Genomic DNA, 20052 nt, shown 5'->3' with positions numbered 1-20052 from the left:
GTGTTCCCTACATGTTTCCTACAAACTGCAAACATGACTTCTTGTGGTTTTCTTCTAACTAGGAGTTTTTTTTTCTCCAAACACTCTGCCATTAAAGGCTAGATTTGTGGACTGCACAGCTAATTGCTGTCTCAATGAGAGTTTCTCCCACCTGAACCATAGGGAGTTTCCATGGGCCTTTTTGCTTCTCTCATTAAGGCTGACATTTAATACTCCTGCGTTAACTTTAACATTGTACCAACTCCTTCCATTTTCGGATAATGGATTGAACAGTGACGCATTTTCAAAGCTTTTTTTTCATAACCTAAACGTGTTTTTAACTTCTTTGCAACTTTCTCCGTGCTTTGTTCATTGGTCTTCAGGATGCTGTTTGTTCACTAATGTTCTCTACCAAACCCATGATGCCTTCATAGAACAGATGGATTTATACTAAGGTAAATTATATACAGGTGGACTCTATTAACTAATTATGTGACCTTTGAAGGCAGTTGGCTGCTCTGGAATTTATTTAGAGGCATCAGAGTAAGCAGATATACACACTGCACTTGTATTATTTTCTTTCCTCTTTAGAAATATGTATGACTTTCTGATCTGTTGTTCAATCAGATAAAACCTCTATAGAACAGATTGATGTTTGTGGTTGTAGGGTAACAAAATGTAACAAAGGTTCAAAGCATCAAGGTGCTGTCTTTAAACTTAAGACAGAGAACTAGAAATGATAAAGAAAGAATGTACGTCAGTAGTTTCAAACAAGAAATTGATCCTTCATGTTCATTACAATCGTAAATTATATCGTTGCCCTCTTTCCAGTCATCCATCTCTCTGTTGATCCCTTCTTTGCTCACGCTGTGCATAATTTCAAGTCTTCTTCACACCACTAGGGGTCCCTGTGCACATAATAAACAAAACAATTTGCTTGCATCCCAATTGTTTTTATTTGGCGCTGCAAGGAGCTGTATTTAGAGGGATACATTTGGTATTGGATACCTAATGACAGGAAAGAATGCAGAGCAATGTTAGAGATTTCTCAAGGAATTTCTGCACAACATCAGACAGACAGACAGACCTCCTCAAGGACAAGCAGACATTTATTCTCCTCCCTCAACGTGTGTGCTTTCCTCTTTATCTGCTCATGCAGAATCTAATAGCCAGATAAAGTGCTGGAAAGCATATTAACTTGGTCAACTACAGACACACATTGTTCAGCATTTCAAAAAATATCTTTACGAGTAGCAGGGGGAAGCTTTCCTTTTCTCCAACACCTTCCCCAAACTTGTCCTCTGTAGATGAGGGCATTTCTGCAATCTTCTTTCTTCCCCAGCTATATATGCGAGCCATGCTGTAAGCACTGGCCCCGGTCCAGGAATCTCCAACAGCAGGGTCGTTCATAAGCCCTCTTCTAACAGGCCAAGAATGCAAAAAGCTCCTTCAAAGAGAAAACCCTCTGCAAGGTGTGGTTACAGAAAGGCACCAGAGTCCGCAGGTGGCAGGGTTAGAGAAGTTGAAGCAGCTAAATGAAATCCCACACCTGTCGGAGCAAAAACCACAAAATGTGAAAAACAGGGTAGTATGTTTATAGTAATTAGATTACATCATCATCCTTTTATTGTCTTATTGCTTTTTATCGGCAGCAAGCATGTAAAAGCATTTCAGGTAATGCTGAAGAGAACACTTTTCTACTTCTTTGATTTTATAAAGAGATTGATAAATGGGCCTGTAAAAGTTATTCATGTCTAATTTTTACAATGTGAAACTTGTTGAAAAGACAATTAGATCAAAGTTACTCAGCACTCATGTGAATGAAAAACACAATAAAGATGCAGAGGGACAGTCAGCTGTGAGCAGAGTGGGTCACAGCAAAAGTGAACGCTGAGTGGTGAGAAGAGGAATGGAGAGGATGGGGAGAACATGGCCGAGGACAAAGAGACGCTTGTCTGGGGTCTTTCTATCACCGGCACGGTTGGTAGGGGGCCCGGTGCCACTTGTTTAAGGGGGTCCCCATGATAAATTTCCACTACTTGACTCTGTCACACAGTCTGCCACTTGAACAATAACTGAGGTCACAGCTGAGTAGTGGAGTGCTGACATTGTGGGGAGGGGGGCAGTCACTTTCTCTCAACACTGGCTGCTATTTCAGATCCGCCTGCTCCACTTCATGACTAATGCTTCTTTAGAAGAGAACTGCATGTAACATAAATTCAACAACTCTCACGGTTTTCTTTAATCGCACCTATTTGTGTTCATTAATCAAGCTTGTAGGGGTCAAGGGTATCTGCCTCAACAAGATCCCTGTACAAAGGTTTGTCAAGCAAGGATTCGAGGAGCACGCAAGTGGCCGCATTTGAAATATTGCGTATTTACATCTTTGAAATGAAGTTGCTGAAAATAAGGCAAAATAAACCTCTAAGCTGCCCTGCAGTGTCACCTTTTGTAAAAGAACAATATTAACATTCAGAAGGTAAATAGTAGCCATTGGCCTCTACCTGGTATCGTGGTATAACAGGGCCTAAAAAAGAAAGCCATTATAAAACAGCTAAACATATTTTTTTTTATATGGTTTAAAGTGGTTTTAATGAGAAACCAAAGAAAATGCCATCTTCGCCTCTCCCTGACCTGTTGCTATGCATTGCTGGTGAGCTGCCTGAAATCAGGGTACTACACTTTTCCATTACTAAGAAGAAGGAAACATTTGGCTGTTTGGATATGTGTATGTTTGGTCACAGAAAACATGGAAGGTGGTGATGGAAAACTAAACAAGCACAACCCACCGCTATTTTTTACACTCTTTTAAAATTATAGCTAGTCACCTACGAGCAGTGTCTTACTACAGAGGCTCCTAATGAATCATCTAATATCAGCTTTTCTGTAAATACTGTGATTTTGGGAATTTAATTAACAAATAGTGAATAAGACCAGCTTGGTAAAAGATTCTCCAGCATCTCCTTCAAAGCTCTTTAAGGTGTAGGAACAGTACCACAGAATATTTTGGAGATTTGAGTTACTATTTTCAGCCTTGGTATACCTTGATGATGCTTACCAGCCCAGGCATTGAAGCTCCTGTTTCTAAAGGGAGAACATTTCCAGCATCTTGGGGGATTCAAGAAATTAACAGCTAATAGCCAAAAAACAGCTGCCCTAACAGGAATTTAATTTGGGGCCCACCTCCAATTAAGCCCAAACTTCACCACAGCATCACTGACCTTCTGTTTATATTGTCCATGCCTGATCTTTTGTGTTGGGTGACTTCTGAAGGTAAATGATTGATTGACACTATTGTCTAGGGGGATATTTTATTCAGGTTTAGTAAAATTTTGTTTTTTTCCTATCACTTAATTTTACAAGTGACCAGATTTGATGTTGTGCTAACAAGCAACCCAAAAAAGAGCCTATGAGCAGTTAACATGTGTCTAAAACGTTTTCCAAGCTCAGACATAGGCTATGGAAACCATTAAATCAACTTGAAATTATAGCTTTGTTACCATAACTTTCAAATTATGAAGGTTTTCCTCCACAAAAGCACAGAAAAGAGCTATATAAATCCAGACTATTTACCATTTATATGTGTGTACAACTGGTGTGTTTGTCAACAGGTCTTGTGTGTATTTAAGTTCTCCTGAGCCCCAAGGCAAGCACTTGTAAAGTTGGCTTTTACCCTGACTGGCCCTGCCTACAGCAAGAAAATATACACACAATCACCAACTCTGTACGGTTTGTATATGTTAAATGATTGTTTGAAGGAGTCTGTTAACACCAATTAATACACAGGAAAGATCCAGCTGTGATAATATTGAGGTTATTGCATTATCATAAAACGATTTAAACCACGCAGCTTTGTTTCTGTGACTATATTTAGGGGCTTTTCTCACGCAAACCTGAGACCACTGGATCTGCTGCTCGCTCATCTCTAAAGAAGCTGGGGTGGTGTGTGCATACTTTGTGAGTAATGTTGTGGAGGGGCGAGGGGTGTACTCACATCGTTTCACCTCTCTCTCTTTCTCTCTCTCTCTTTCTAGCCCTCGTCCAAACTCGCGCAGCGCAAACTTTTCCCAAAGACTTTTTCAGCTCCTGCCTCAGGAGCGCACCGAGCGAAGACACAAGAAAAACTGCAGACAGAAACAAAACAAACTCAGAGGCGGAGTGCATGAAGAGGTGGGATGGTGCTCCAGACGAGCTGCACATGTGAGCCCAGAGGCCACCGGTAGCGCTTCTTTTTATTCTTAATTCAAAGCGCAGAGAGTAAGAGGAGAGGACGCAGTTAGAGAGAGAGAAAAAAGTTCTCTGGCACAAGTGTCCTGTCACCTCGGGGAGATGTTCTTTTCGCCGGTGTTTAGCTGGCTCCTCCTGGGCGGTCTGCTGCAAACAGTGGCACCCTGGGGCGCAGGGCGTACTGGCAGACCAACGCAGTGCGACCCACCAAAGTCGGTAAGTTTTAATGGGGACGGTTTGTGACGCAGAAGGGTCCTTTTATTGAACTCATGACATAATTTGGCAAAAGGTCTGTGGCACATGTCAGACGTAGCGTAGACTCTTTTTTTCCCTTTTATATTGCATTTTTACTATTACTGTTTGGAGAATGTGGAAAAACTAAAAGAATTTAGCTATTCAGTGTATGTATTCAATAAACTAATATATTTGTACCTTAATAACTGTATAGGTTAGCAACTTTCAGGGTTATATAATATGTTTAAAGTAAATATATCTGTATATCTCAACATATTATTTTTCTTAATAATAATAATAATAACAATAATAATAAAATAATAAAAGGTTCATTTTAAAATCTTTAGATCTCGGCCTTCCCAATAAGCGGGTTTGCCAAAAGAAACTACGCGCTCGCCAATTTTACGGCTGTTTATGTGACAAAGTGGGGAACACCCACGGTTGACTTGACTTCATTTGGAAAAGTTTCATTGACCTTTCAGAAGTGGTCGTGTTTCAGTACAGCGTGCGGCTTATTAAACAAATAAAGGTTATTATTGGTGGAAATCAACGATTTTTCATGATGCGCAGAAGTGCATAAATCATATAGCTAACATGCTTTATTTCTGCTGTCAGGAACAAATGCATCACCTCAGAAACAGGTGGATGACACTTGAAAATTGCTTGCCAAGTATTTGCAGTGCCATTATCATTATGTCATTATATCATTATGTCTCAAAAATGGTTTTGTTTTCAGAGTTCAATAAAGACTTCGTGCCCCTTCGCTTCGTGTGATTTGTATGCGTCAGTACAGTGGTCTCTGCTTTGCATTAGGAGTAATTACCCTCATAAAAAGCACCGCGCGTCAAGGCTCTCCAGAAAAAGTCAGCGCTGCCTCAGCAAAGGGGATCTCGCCTCTCGTCGGTTAGAAGTCAAGCACAACCACACTTTCCGTGTCTAAACGTCCTCTTAACCCTTTAAAGCCTATATAAGTAATGAGAGTCAGAAAATTATGATTAAAAAAACCCCAAAACAGTTGATTGCATGGTTTAACTAGTATTTTATCTTAAACAGTAGCCTTTTCCTCATGTTTTGCAGGCAGTATTTAGCATTCTTAACACTTATAAAAACTACATTACATTTTTGTCTCACACATCTGTTCACATAATCTTTTAAATATATTTAGCAACATCTTTATTTCTCGTGGAATTTCAATTTAAACTTTCTTTTTTTTTCAAGATTGCATGTGAATACAACATCAAACTTGACAATATACACAGTCATATTCAATGAATAAGAAAATAAACTTCAATAATGCCCACTTTTCATCTTTAAAATACCTTTTGAAAATAACAACCTTCAGAATCAAATTAGTCTGGTTTGTTTCATAGCAGTGTAGCTGACTACTCTGGCTGTAAGGTTGTGTTCATTAGAGAGGCTAAACTTTGGGGGAAGAAACTGTCTCTGTAGCAGCTGGTTTTTGTGAATAGTTCTCTGTAGCAACGACCTGAAAGTTAAAAGTCTAAATAGTTTGTGTCCAGGATGTGTGGGGTCTGCAGAGATGTTAGCTGCCCTTTTCCTGACCCTAGACCTTTACAAGTTCTGGATGGAGGGAAGGTCAACCCGATGGTCCTCTTTGCAGACCAAATTGTTCGTTACAGTTCAGACCTGCCCTGTTTTGTGGATGATCCAAACCACACAGTGATGGATGTGCACAGGACAGACTGAATTATGGCAGAGTAAAAGATTACCAGCGGGTCCTGTGGAAGGTTGTACACTCTCTGCTGGGCCTTCTTCTGCACAGTGTCTATGTGTGAGAATTACCTCAGGTCCTGTGAAAGGGCTGCCTTTATTACCTTTAAGCAGGTAGTAAACATGCTTTTCATTAAGCCCACATTGCTTTATTAAGAATGTGTTGTTATTGGTCTGAGGCAATATTCTAACCTTATAAGAAATGAAATACTGTGTTTTCATTAGCTGTAAGTGGAAAAGCATCATAATTAATATAAATAAAGGGTTGAAAGCATAAGTCTGTGTAAGACAATGCACTACAAATTATTTTTACTCAGTTAATTAGAGACTTTGTATGTTGTTAATCTGAAGTCACTTTTTTTAAATAAATTTGGACGTGAAAACTTGCATTTATAAAATAGCAATATTTGACACTCTCAGTGGCAAATCAAGTTTTTCAATCAAATAAGATTTAAATGACAACTGAATCAATGACTAGACATACATACCTGGACAGTCATGTCAATGTTACTTATTTTGGCTCTGAACCCCACCATCTGATTTGTTGTTGGCTGTTGTAGTTAAAGTTAGCTCTGTTATCGGTGCTGGGACAACATGTTTTGCATTAAAGTAAAACTGTAGTCTTGAAGTACTCAGTGTGTCATCTGTGCGGTTGACAAACACGCTTTAGATGCATTACTATCACCTACTGGGTGGAGTGTGTGCACCAGTTTTACCAGTGTGTCGGGAACCAGTGAACTGAAAAAGGTGTGATTTACTGCCTTGTTTTTTTCTACACATATTTTTTATGTATGTATAATTTTATATATTAATGCAGATTTGTGAAATAGTTATTTTTTTAAACAAATAAATACCGGAAAATGTGTACTCAGTTCACTTTACTCTGATATGCCTAAAATAAAATCCAGTGAAAGCAATTGCTTTCAGACGTTACCAAGCATGGAGAATATAAATGGGAGGCTAGTGGTGCTGAGGTGGATGGTGGGCTTAACCTGAGCTTTGCCCAAAATTGAGTTCTGCTTACTTCCTCAAACAACCTTGAGCTGGCTCTGGTGATTAGAGGTAAAATACTGCATCCCCATTTCTCAGAAACATGATGGAGGGAGAATGTTCAAATCCAACCCTGTGTCGGGAGAATATTAAAAATGAAACAAAACTAACAATCTCCTCTACTTAAATATCTCAGCTTATCTGCAAAGACTTCAAACCACTGTAATGAAATCATCCAGACCATAGCAGTTCTGTTTAGTTTGCCCTTCCATAGGACTGCCAGGAAAAATACTGGATGCTCATTGCAATTAATTAAAGAGAACATCCTACAAGAAGACTTTACTCATTTTGGCTGCTATTTCAAAATTTTAAGGAAAACTTGGCAGTGTGCAGTATGGCTGGAGCGCAGATCAGGGAAATCTTCTTGATTTAATTGTAGAGGTAAACATTTTCTAAGAATAACTTTATTTGACAGTAATGGGTCTCATCCCCTCAGTGGCCTGATTACACTGTGTGTCGGTGGCCAGCAGTTTGATATTGTTTAGAGAAGCAATTTCTTTTTTCATATTTGAATAATGCCAACATCAAAGTCGTAGCACATGCACGGCACATTGGCTGAGCTCTTAACAAGAAACACATTTAATATGCAATACAGCATGATGTTCATTTAAAATGACTATGATTATTTAATTTCCATTGTGACATTGTTTTTTATGAATATAAGCATAACAGACAAATGCTTCCTGTTATGGAAACCGCAGAAAAACACAATGCTGTGTTTAGGACTGTCAGCATTGCATCTCCGTCTTGTGGAGAACACAACAACATCACAAAGAAAAGGATGACAGTGAGGTCAGAATGGAGAGCAGGTTTCTTTCAGCTTTTTGTTTCTTGGAGCTTCAACGTGTTACTCTATTTGCACTGTTGCCTTGAAAATGCTACACAAAGAGGCTTTGGCATCAGAGGGTTCGGTTTACAGCCCAGAAGGCCTCACTATAAACTCCTTCAACCCCAGCATGACTCGACCTTATATTTCCTCACTATTGAACCTAAAACTGTTTTAGAGGAAAAAATACTTTAGCTCTAGTTTAAATGTAAGCTTAACCACTCTAAAGAGACACTTTTGGTTTTCCTCTTCCACAGCAAAGCGAGCTGAACTCTTTCCTCTGGAGAGTAAACCGCACACCTCCTCAGCCACCCTCTTACTTGTTTGGTACCATCCACGTGCCCTACACTCGAGTCTGGGACTACATCCCCAACAGCTCCAAGCAAGCCTTCCGAAGCAGCAGTAACGTGTTCTTTGAGCTGGATCTCACAGATCCTCTGACTATCTCCAAGCTGACCAGCTGCCAGCTGCTCCCCCATGGAGAGAACCTGCAGACCCTTCTGCCTCGAGACCTGTACCGTCGCCTCAAGCGCCACCTGGACTATGTCAAACACATGATGCCCTACTGGATGACGGCAGACCAGAGAGGCCGTGGCCTGTATGCTGACTATCTGTTCAAAGCTATTGCAGGGAACTGGGAGAGGAAGAGGCCTGTGTGGGTGATGTTGATGGTTAACTCCCTGACAGAGTGGGACGTCCGGTCCAGAGGGACTCCAGTGTTAGACTTGTTCTTGGCTCAAGAGGCAGAACGAATGGGGAAGAAGACAGGGGCGGTGGAGCGGGTTGAGGAGCAGTGTCACCCCCTTAATGGGCTAAACTTCTCTCAGGTAAGGAGGATAAAGAAAGATTCTTCTTCTTGATTTTACTGTTTTGTTTTTGAGTCTAAACAGCTGGAATATCTGGAGAACTTGAGCAGAATCTCAAGTCATAACTCTGGCTGCATTAAAGTACCTCTAAAGGAGAAGGAGGTGGGGCTTTTTAGTGTGCTATATAGGTTTAGTGAATATGCACACATTCTGATTCTGAAAGAACAAACGAGAAAGAGGGAAAGGACAATATAAGGAGAAAGAAGCATTAAAAACATGTCTGTATAGAGACAGCTTTATGGTTATGGATGTCTCTCCACCTCACTAAACAAACACGTTCAACAGCTGAATCTGCAGAAAGGGTATCAGTGTGAGCAGTAGACACAAGAGCAGATTAGTGAAGGTGAGGAGAGCATGGAGCTCTCCCTTCCATCGGTGTAGGCTTGCTCTGTCTCTGACAAATTGTTTGACTTTGAATGTAACTGGAGACTAAAATATGAGTGAGGCACTAATTAGTTGTTGAGAGAAACATGACTACTAGATCTTTACTTTTTTGTAAAAAGATAACGAAAGTATGAAAGTATCTATTGAAAGAATTTGTTTGTGCTGACACAAAAATCATGAGACCTATTTAAGGTAGTAGAAAACCCAGTAATGAGCCTCAGCAGGAAGAAGATGCTCTCTGTAGCCATGCAGAGACTCGACACAGCCACATTCATGGTGCGGTGCAACAGAATCTGTGGGGTGGCTAAATGTCCATGTGACGGCGCAGATTGGTTCACAGCTAATTTGAGCGGCAGTGCCTTTTGAGCCTCTCCTCTTTCATCAGTGCTCTCTAACTATGCTGTCAAAACGGCACTGCATGCACTGCACATGCCTGAGAGTGTTGCTACCCCTAGAAATAAGCAGCTGCAAGGAGAACCGTTTTTTTAGTAATGACAGGGGCAAAGGCTACCAGCTTTGGGTGGGCTTAGCAGTGGTCTGTTTTGTGCTCCAGACATGCCATTTGCCTAATGTGCGCAGGTATTCTCGTTCTATGTGTGTAGCTGTACCTTGCATTTAAAGTGGATCTGCATTTTTTGTGGCAGACAGTGTCATTTTAAAGCTTTGTTGTATATTGCATCCTGCATGGCTGAATATACAGTGCATTTCTAAAGAATTATTACCACTGGAACCTTTTCACATTTCACAACCATGGACTTAAATGTACTGGGATTTTATTTGATAGGCTAGCACAAAGTACCACTTTACAGTAAAGTGGGAGGGAAAGGACAAGCAATTTCCAAATATTTTAAAAAATAGAAATCTGAAATTTGTGTCATTCATTCTTATTCACGGGTGTTGGTGGAAGGACGTGGTCTGGCCAGATGAGATCATATTTTAACGTTTTGCCCAGTATCCCCCATGCTATGTTTGGCAAAAACCTAATGCTGCGTATTACCATTGAACACACCATTCACACTGTAGCACATAGTGGTGGCAGCATCATGCTGTTGGAATGCTTCTCTTCAGCAGGGACAGAGAAGCTGGTCAGAGTTAATGGGAAGATGGATGGAGGTAAAAACACGGCAAAAGTGGAAGAAAACTAGTTAAGGCTGTAAAAGACTTTAGACTGGGGCAGAGGTTCACCTTCTAGCAGAACAACAGAAAATATGGTAACATAGCTACATTGAATTAGGTTAATTCAAAGCATACTCATGTTTCAGGGTGGCCCAGTCAAAGTCCAGACCTAAATTCAATTGAGTATCCTTGGCAAAACTTGAAAATTGCTGTTTACATATGCTGTCCATCTAATATCATTCAGCCTGAGCTTTTTTGCATGAAAGAAAAGGCTAAATTTCAGTCTTTCATATATTTGTAAAGCTGGTAGAGCCATTCCCAAAAAGAAGCTATAATGTAGTTATAATTGCAGAGAAAGATGGTTCTACAAAGAATTGACTAAGGTGGGCTGAGTAGATTTTTATTTGTTATAAAAATACCCTGTATAATTTTTTTCTGTTTCACAATTATGCACTACTTTATATTAGTCTGTCATATAAAATCCCAATCCCAAAATTCGTTAAAGTGGTTGTAACACAACAAAATTTAAAAAACATTCAAGGAGTGTAAATATCTTTGGAAGGCACTGTAAGTGTAGAAAATATGAATTGCATTCAGTCTTAACACACTACATTTTATATAACTCATGTGTTCAACAGGGCAGGTGTTCAAATTCAGACTTTACTGGCTAATTAAAAAGATGACTAACCTGAAATCCACCCAACCCATGCTCATGCAGCTCTGAACTTTTGAGCCTCTGGTCTCCTCTTTCCACATATGTATAAGAACAATTCATCGCTGTACTGAAACTTATATGGAAACCATTATTCTCAATTACAATAATGTGTGGTTTAATCTGAAGATCATGGTTGATTGGATCCTTTTACGCTTGACTGTAACAATGATGAGGTCAGGAGAATGGATAGACCTCGAGTCAAAAGGGAAACTGTGTGGGTGTGAACTAAAGGAAAGTGAAGCACCAGAGAGAGAGGGTCAAAGACTCACACTATCTGGGGATAGACAGAGTGCTGAAACAGCGGTAAGGGTGAGAATTGGAGACTAGGCTGCGTCACTTCACTGCTAACAGCAATCTGAATCACTAGCAAAGGCAAATTTGAATGTGGAAATATTCCAAACCTTACAGGATTCACATTCTTTTGTTCTCACTCAAATAGCTGTATGTTGTAACATTCACAGAGAAGCTTTTACAGAAAGGTGAACTATCTCGCCGCACACTGGGTTCCTCACCACCCGTATTTTACGTTTTTTTGGGGTGACAGTGGCTTAGGTGGTAGGGGTTAGGCCTGTAACTGGTGGGTTGACGGTCTCAGTTCTTGTGTTCTTGGGCAAGACATTTCACCTGCCTTGCTTGCTTACTGTGTGAATCAGAATCAGAATCAGAAAAGCTTTATTGCCAAGTACGTTTTTGGACATACAAGGAATTTGTTTTGGCGTAGTCAGTGCAATACAATACAAATTAAACAGCATAAACATATCTACAGTATAATATAAATATATGTGCACAGTTTTAAGTGAGTGAGAGTAAATGTAGAGCAGTATAGGATGCGAGAGTGGTACAACAACAATGGGTGGATGACTGATTGTAGTGTAAAGTGCTTTGATTTCCTCAGACTTGATAAAGTCCTATACAAGTGTAGGCCATTCTGTATTTATCCAGATCTGGTAAATTAATAAACAAATTAAAAAAACGACTGCTATGACATTTCTTAAAAAGGAATCTGAAACACAGCTAGAGTAAGTCATGAGCTTCGAATGGTTTAATACAGCTCTTGATCTTTCTGGAAGCTGTATTTGCTAAGCAAACAAGATTCTGTCTGAAGAAGGAAGAAGAGGTATGCTTTAATGGAATAATCATCTAAATCTTGGGAGTTAAAGAGAAACAATAGGTACACTAAAGCCTTTATTAGACAACAGTGGTCTCCCATGAGCTCTGCCTGTCTGAGACCTCTCTGTGGTCTCTTTAGATCACAGAGAGGTGTGAATATGTCTATGAGAAGCAGTTTAGAGGCTGTGGAAACAATGGCAGGTTATGGTGCATGGTTCTTCTCCAGCTCTGTGAGGGCTGATGCAGCTTGACAGGTGGGCAGGACAGCGAGGAGCAAATGCTTTGAGCGCTGATTGGAAAAGGCTGGAGAAAGTTTAGTCAGTTCAAAGAGTGCAAGCTGCACATCGGTATCCCTTTAAAGGCTTGCTTTTTCCCACAAGAGTGGGTCATTACAGTGCCATCCGTGTTTATCAAGTAAATGCATCCGTCAAATATCAAATAATTGCTTCAAAGACAAAATGCTTCTCTTGGATCAAATCTTCAGTTGCTTAAAAACAGTTTTGCTTAATAATCTCAGCTCTCACAAGTTATCAATAGTGATGCACATTACATAACTGTAATGGATTATTTTTACAATGATACTTTGCCTACTGAACATGTCTGTAAGAAATGTCTCTAATTTTGGGAAACATCATTGCAAATTTAGCTTGTGAGTCTCCTTCTATTCCACCAATACCGGTATTTATTTTCCCAGGGTCACATTTCAGCTGAGGCCAATGGCCCATGTTGTTGAGAAATTACATCATATTGGAGGCGCCTTTCTCCTGGGCAGGGGTCATAGGTTATGGTAGGAAGTGGTGGTGGAGTCACGAGCAGCGAAGCAGTAAGGAGACTAGCAGTCTGCTGGGGTCAAGCCTGGACACTGCTAAGCTGGCCCGCAACACCACTACCCACATTGGTCTTTGACCAAGTTGAGTTTCCATCAGCTGCTTTTTATGGGGATCTGTGCAAGAGAGAGATGTCACTTATCACTTCATGGCTGAAGATCAAATAGGGTTAAAGGTTTTGAGAATGCTAGGTGACATAATCTGGTTTCCTCTTTGTCTAATCATCTTTTTATGTCTGTGGTGTTTACAATGCTTATTTCAGTGACTACTGCAGTATCCTTCTGCTTAAGTGGGATTCTCCACCAACCAAAAACAGACCTATAGGTCATGTGTTCATGCAGGAATTTACAATCTGTAGCTACAAGAATAGCTTCAGGAACATGCTACCTCTAGTGGTCATCAGAGCAGCTGCATAAGAAGCTTTAAAAAATGCATTTCAAATGACAGTGAACAGCTGTCAAGGACAAGATGAAACAAAATCATCAGAAGAGTTTTTCTTGTATGATTTTGTCTTCTTGTCTCAAGGAAACACTTCCTGCATGTGGTCAAATCTTTAAAGTTGAAAGTGTTGTGTATGTATGGTGGTGCTATTTTTCCTCCTTGAGAGGACTCTTCGGCTTGTCAAATGAAACACTTTAGAGAGGGTCTGTTGTAAAGTGCAAATGCTTACATAAGTGTTATTTCTAGTGGATGTAAGAATCTATGTTAAACTATATTAACATACATACTTTCTCTCAAGCAGTGTCATATAATGTATCACATAATCCATCAAAACTCAGTCTGAAAGATTAACTCTTTACCCATTTAACAATTTTACCATGCATAGAAGCAAGGAGGCTCTGTGTATTTCACACATTTACGATTTATTTCACACCAATGGACTTAATCACACATTTTATTCATTATTAATGACATTAAAGCGTATTTTTCTATTTCCTACCTTAACAAAGGGGAAAGTTTCCTGAAAAACAAACTGAATGTTCAAAATAATTGTTTGATGTTTGGAGTTTATAATTTTGAGTTATAATATCAAGGTCAATTTGAGAGATAAGAGTTTGGGAAAGGAAACTGAACTGAGAGGGATTCAAAGTTTTCTCTACACATTAATTCCCCAGCACCAGAAAACCAGCTTAGCAGAAGAAGCGGATTGCCATACCACGGCATGGATCTTGCTGTGTCACCTCTAAGTGAACCTTACTGGGTCTCTGGGCCTGTGGTTCTTGCCATTCTCAGCTTGAAGGATGGAGAAAACCTTTGCTACAAGGGCAGTTCAAACCAGAGAGTTTGAACTGCCTATCTGGCCCAGGCTGACAGGTAGTTTTGATAGTTAATACTCGAGAAATGGAACTGGACAAGGAGAAAAAGGAAACTCACTGAGTGATGCTGAGTATGTCTGAGGGGTGGAGGAAAGAAAAAATAAAGCTTTGCAGGACTTCACAAAAAAATTAGATGAAAGTGACAAGGCCTTGGTTCTGACTTGGCTGGGCTTCTTACAATTTCTCTCTCTGTCTGAGTCCCAACACTTAGCTGCTTGAAAGCCAGCAGCATCTGGTAATGGAAATCATCATGAGAGCTTGATCAGCCAATCAGATGCCGAATTTAGGTAATGTGCAACTAGGTGACAATTGCCAGCCAATACGAAAAAATATTCTATTTTGAGTTGTATTAGGTTTTTGTGGCACTAATTGCCGTTTTTTTTCCTTTTTTTGAAAGTGAGCTGATAAAAAAAGTAAGCAGACAGGAAATGGGGTGGAGAGAAGGGAAGACAGGCAGCAAACGTCAACGGGCCGGGACTCGAACACGTGAAGGGCTGCGTCAGGGACTAAAGCCTCCGTACATGCGTCTCACACTTCTATCTCTGCACCCCTCTTTTGTTTCTACTTAATTTCACGGAGAGGCAAGCCAGTTTAACATTGTAGATAAAGTAATATCTCCAGGCTGAAGTTGTTTCACATTAAGGGTTTCTACCAGGCACTCAGTCTACTTTTGCAAATAATATTTAAGGGTCATAATACCTTTCATATATTTAAGATCCAGGATAACATTGGATGGTATCGGATGGTATCGGATCTAACAGTTCAGCAATGGCATTTTTAAGATCCTTGATAAAAGAGCGGGTGTATTTGTAAACCCTACATATTAAAGACAACATCAAACCCTGTGTAAGGGCAAATCCATTACCCTACACTTTGCTCTGATTTTTGCGCCACTGCCAAGCCTATGCAATGGAAATATTGACATCTGTTCATGGCCTCTAGGGTTCACCAAAACTCTCCGCTGTGTACTACAGATTTTTGTAACAGTGCAGACTGTGTGTGCCAACAGCAAAAATAGGTCTCCCATTCAAAAGTTGGCACCAGGTACAAAGCACCAAGAGAAACCCACAATTTAGATAACAAGCAGCAGAAGTAAAAACAAGGATGCTGTTTTTTACTTAATATAAAGTTTGGAGATTTGGGTTTTCTTCTCATTTGAATTACTTTTCTCTCAGCAACAACAAGGGCACTGTATTGATTTAATGGTAAATATCATTATTCTTTATTTTAAGTTATCTTCTTCAAAAGAGAATTATCACTTCCAAAGAGGCTTTAGTAAAAAAATCTTATTTCCTGGGAGAAAAGTAGAGGTTCACCTCAGTTAATGAGTGCGAGTTTGTAGGTGAGGTCCAAGCGACTCACGTTCATAGACACGGACAATTTGGGAAGATTTTTTTATTTTTTTGCAGAGTAGTACCTTTGGCCCATCCCACTTCCATTTCCTACCTGTAAACATCCTGTTTGGTTTTTACCTATGCTCTTAAATAGTCACTGTTAATTTTGGTTGGTAACTAATTATTTTTAATGAATTATCGAGATAGTCATCAAGATGCTTCATTTCATTTTTTTCTATTATTTCTTTTTTCCTGAGTACTTGGTAATACACCCTAATTCAGTTTGTTTTGATTCTGTTCTACGTTTGGGTCAGTTGGCTCTTATGAAAGATGACAGACCTGTCAAAAATTTGAAATATTTCTTGCTGGCAGATTCTATGTCTTAGAGAAAACTGAGTGCTGCCCTGACAGGTACAAACTAAAGCATGGTCAGTGCAGGCTCCTTTTCATATCTTAAAAAGTAAGGTACCAAAACTAAAAAGGTATGACTGGGTGAAATGACCAGCAACCCTACAAGGTATAAGCAAACAACCAATACATTCATATGAATTGGTGGAATTGTTCAATCCTTAGACTTTACAGATAGCCTGTTTATTGCTCTGATGTCAATGTTTGATCATAATATTCTCCAGACCCTTCAGATCTTAAGATGTGGCCAAAATTTTACAACAGTGTACATTATCAGGGTAGCACTATGTGCAACATGTTAACATTTATGCTTAATTATTTTTATGACGACATATAATGAAAGAAAAACAATGGCACTCAATGAGTTTACACCCACTGGTTTTAAAGAGATGTTTTATTTCCTGTCTGGACCAAAAAATGTTCCACTTAACTGTTTACAGCCACACAATATGTGTTTTCCATAAGCCACTATAATTGTGTATGCTGCTAAATTTTATTTGTGTTTAGTTCTTCAGTTGAAGAAGAAACCTACTACAAATTATCCCTTAAAAACCAAATCAATATTTTAAAATATATTGAAAAAAATGTAAAGCAACTATAATGTAGGATATCCAGGGGGACTCTCCACTGTGCAGATTCAGATGGTTCTGGTAGTTCAACAATAGTTCTCCAACAAGCATTTATGTTAAGTAGCTAGTATAATACTTATAGCTCGGGGCAGTAAAGTCTGCACTTGCTGGGCAAGTACTGCTTTGAAGAACAGTCAACAATTCTTACATGTCATATCAAATGATGCTAAATATTTTCTTTGGATAGTATTTACTCAAACAAGAGATGTTTAAGGGAGGACTTCAGTAACATGCAACCATGGCCAAATCCAAATATTTACATTCAGTGATGGGTGTGTATGTCTAGGTTTAAAGGGATGTGCTAACCATGGTCTGACTGATGTAAAAGGCAATTCTGTGTCTGAACCCTGCTCTTGTTTGCTCTGACCATGTCCCTCCCTTTTGATTCCTTCTTCTTGCTTCCTTTCTTCTCTCTGACATGACCCAAGGGTCTGGTTGTCTCATTGCTGACTCACTGCTCATCTGAACACACAACATCAACACACCCACACCAAGTGGAAAAAAAGTGAGAGATAGAAGGAGAAGAGGGGAGGTAATTACCTTTAAAGTGTGCCGGTGACGTCTACTACTTTAAGCGTGACATCTGAGGGCCTTTTACAGCTAACCTATAATTACCTGTGCAAATATGTGGAAAACTACTAGGTAAAACCTATCAACCTATCAAGCTGATCATCTGGTTCCCTTCGGCTGGCAGATGGCAGTCCCACTGTTACTCTAATGACTTAATAGACTTCTTAATGACCAAATAGCTCACTGCCATTCAGAAACACTTAAAGAATTATTTCCTGGCCAGAACTCTGTAGGAAAGATGGAGCAAGTTACAGTGGCCCTGTACACTGTAGACAAAATACATGTCAACAAATCTTTTGCTTGATTCATATTTTGAGAAGAAATTAGTAATTTCCTTGAATGCACTTCAACAGAAGGCTGCTGCCAGGAGTTTATTGAAAAATCCTACATGGTTACAGACATGCTTCTGTAGAAAATAATCAGCAAATATTTTTCCTGTCTGGAAAAAAACCTTAACTCTCTTCCATTTTAACAAAGATAGAAAAAATTACTGGAAAATGCTAATGCAGAAAGTTAACTGTGTATCCAAATGTTTTTTTTTTCTTTTAAAGAAATCACATTGAACTGTTTTTATAAGTCATTTTCAGTCAAACCAAGATGCCTGTAAAACATGTGCGTCTCTATTAACTTTCATTGGTGTCTCCATTCCTTGACTCCAACTGAAGCAATGTCCCCTTTTGCTCTAAGTACCTGAAACCTAAAGTGATGACTCCACCATATTGTTACTACACTGCAAAAAAAGCTTTTGGATGGCATTTTATTTACTTAATTTTGTCAAATAAAGAAGTCAAAGACTGTTCTATAGCAGCAGCACTCACAAAACCACATTTCAACAACTCTGTACAACCTCTGTTGGCCACCTTAATGCCAGAGAATTAATTTTAAATGGTAAATACTTAAATGGTTTCGCTACCCTCTACCACTCTAAACTGCTTTAGTGTTATGTTCCAGTGTAGGGTCTTTCCTCAGCTTACCAGCTGCTTTTTGTTGCCTCATAAACGAGACTGAGACTCAGAGAAGATTAGGCTTTTTCAGTCGTGGGTCCTGAACTTTTGCACAAGCTCAGATATTAGACAGACATTTTCACATTATGTTTTTAAGTCTGTTTAACAACATGTATTTCCAGTGACCTTTAGCACAATGTGAACTGGTATATTCCTGTTATCGTTTGTGTTTTATTGTGTCCTTCCTTACCTCTGTAACATGCTTTATTTTGATTTATATTGTTGTTATTGAGTTAGTTTAATGTCTTTTACATGTTTTATAATTTTACAGCAGTTTAGTAATTATGTTTTAGGAATAAATTGGACTTTGGCTACTGTTTTTTGGTTATGTTCTGACATTTCTTTTTTCCAGTGTAAGCTGAGTGCTGCTGAGACTGGGAGTAAAGTGTGGGGCTAAAGTGCTCTTTCATGCCTCTGTCCTTCGCCCACAGAGAAGACAAATGTCCCTTCCTGCTTAAATTGTAAAAACCTCACGTCTCTCTCTTTATACACACTTCTTCCCTTCATGAGAAAAACAAAGCTGCCAAGCACACCTACACAGTAGTCAGTTTCTATGTAATTACTGTGTCAATCTTAAAGAAAGGAGAAAAACTGCAGTAAAGGCTGACTGAAATTGTTTTGTTGTTGGCAGGTTGTCTTGTTTGTGTTAATTTTTTTCAGATACAACAAAACTGCGGAGATGGCTGAAAGTTAGAAAGAACTGAAGGTTGTTTTTTTTTGTGCGAAGGGCAGGTAGTTTTAAAGATTGGTTGATTTGACCTGGGTTTGGCTGGGCCACAGGCTGATTGATCACAGGCAAGAATGTGAATGACTGATTTCCTCAGAGGCCCACATGGCCCCTCTGGAATGTTGTCTTTAGGAACATTGTTGTTTTATAGCCTTTGTTTAACCAAGGATCCACCTTTGTTTGAGGCCAGGAGTTTAGAGAATTAGAGATATTATATGCCCTCCCTCCAATAACATTTAGGAAGAAAGGCAACACACTCACTGCATCATTTTATTTAGTTCATTATGGTAGCCTATTTGGTTTCTGGCTGATATAAACAAACCTATACATTAATGTACATTAATGGCCCATTCAATTAATGTAACATTTCTTCAACTTTATTCAGTGAGCTGACTAGTGCATCTAAGGAGGCCAGCAACATGCTCAGGAACATTCACAAATGTGGCCAAATCCGTTCTCATCGCATTCCTCCACTTTATAGCCCCAACCTTACATGCGCACCAGGAAAACTGGGGTGTTCCTTATTATTTTTATAATGTAGGAGAAATATGTTATTAATGTACACTCCCATAGCACCACATGTTGCTTCATATTTTACTCTGTAGCATACACAGTTTGATCAGTTTTGACCAGACTGGCACAGATTTTTAGGAATACATGACACAGCGCTCATGTCATGTATAGATGTGCACCACTGCTACAGAAACAAAGCAACTGCAACTCCCATGTCACAGCAATGACCCAATATTAACATCTGTTAATCTCACATTACACTAGCAGATTATTATTAGTTAAACAATCTTATTTATTTTAAGCCGTCATTTGCTGCCTAAGCAATTTGGCTAATAATTGCTTGATCACCTGGGGACATTCATAGACCATTTAAATGCTAATTTGTGAATGACGTCATGAGCTATATTGCTTCACTTTATTTTAGACAAATAATGATAAATGAACGAGAGCTATTTTAGGTTGGAGCAGTAAACTGAGTTAAACAAG

The 20052-nt window shown here is 39.3% G+C and overlaps 1 protein-coding gene and 1 long non-coding RNA gene across 3 annotated transcripts in view; one reads left to right on the top strand and one right to left on the bottom strand.

Annotated features, from left to right (window-relative positions):
• Positions 1-1070: 1070 nt before the first annotated feature.
• LOC124874532 lies at positions 1071-4095 on the bottom strand. Its single transcript, XR_007039828.1, has 2 exons — positions 3974-4095; positions 1071-1528 (listed from the first exon to the last, which is right to left on the bottom strand). It is a non-coding gene; the product is annotated as an uncharacterized LOC124874532 (long non-coding RNA).
• Positions 4068-20052, top strand: part of trabd2b (TraB domain containing 2B) — a 109176-nt gene continuing 93191 nt past the window's right edge. The window contains exons 1-2 of one of the 2 annotated variants that reach the window (XM_047375923.1): positions 4068-4422; positions 8305-8874. In XM_047375923.1, coding sequence (XP_047231879.1) covers positions 4309-4422; positions 8305-8874 — 684 coding nt within the window. In that variant the 5' untranslated portion in view covers positions 4068-4308. The remainder of the gene's footprint in view (positions 4423-8304; positions 8875-20052) is intronic. The other variant, XM_047375922.1, reaches the window with a different exon arrangement.

The sequence above is a fragment of the Girardinichthys multiradiatus genome, chromosome 9 (genome assembly GCF_021462225.1).
Source record: "Girardinichthys multiradiatus isolate DD_20200921_A chromosome 9, DD_fGirMul_XY1, whole genome shotgun sequence".
NCBI lineage: Eukaryota > Metazoa > Chordata > Actinopteri > Cyprinodontiformes > Goodeidae > Girardinichthys > Girardinichthys multiradiatus.
The sequence above is the reverse complement of the archived record's forward strand: the minus strand, read 5'-3'. Positions and strand labels throughout refer to the sequence as shown.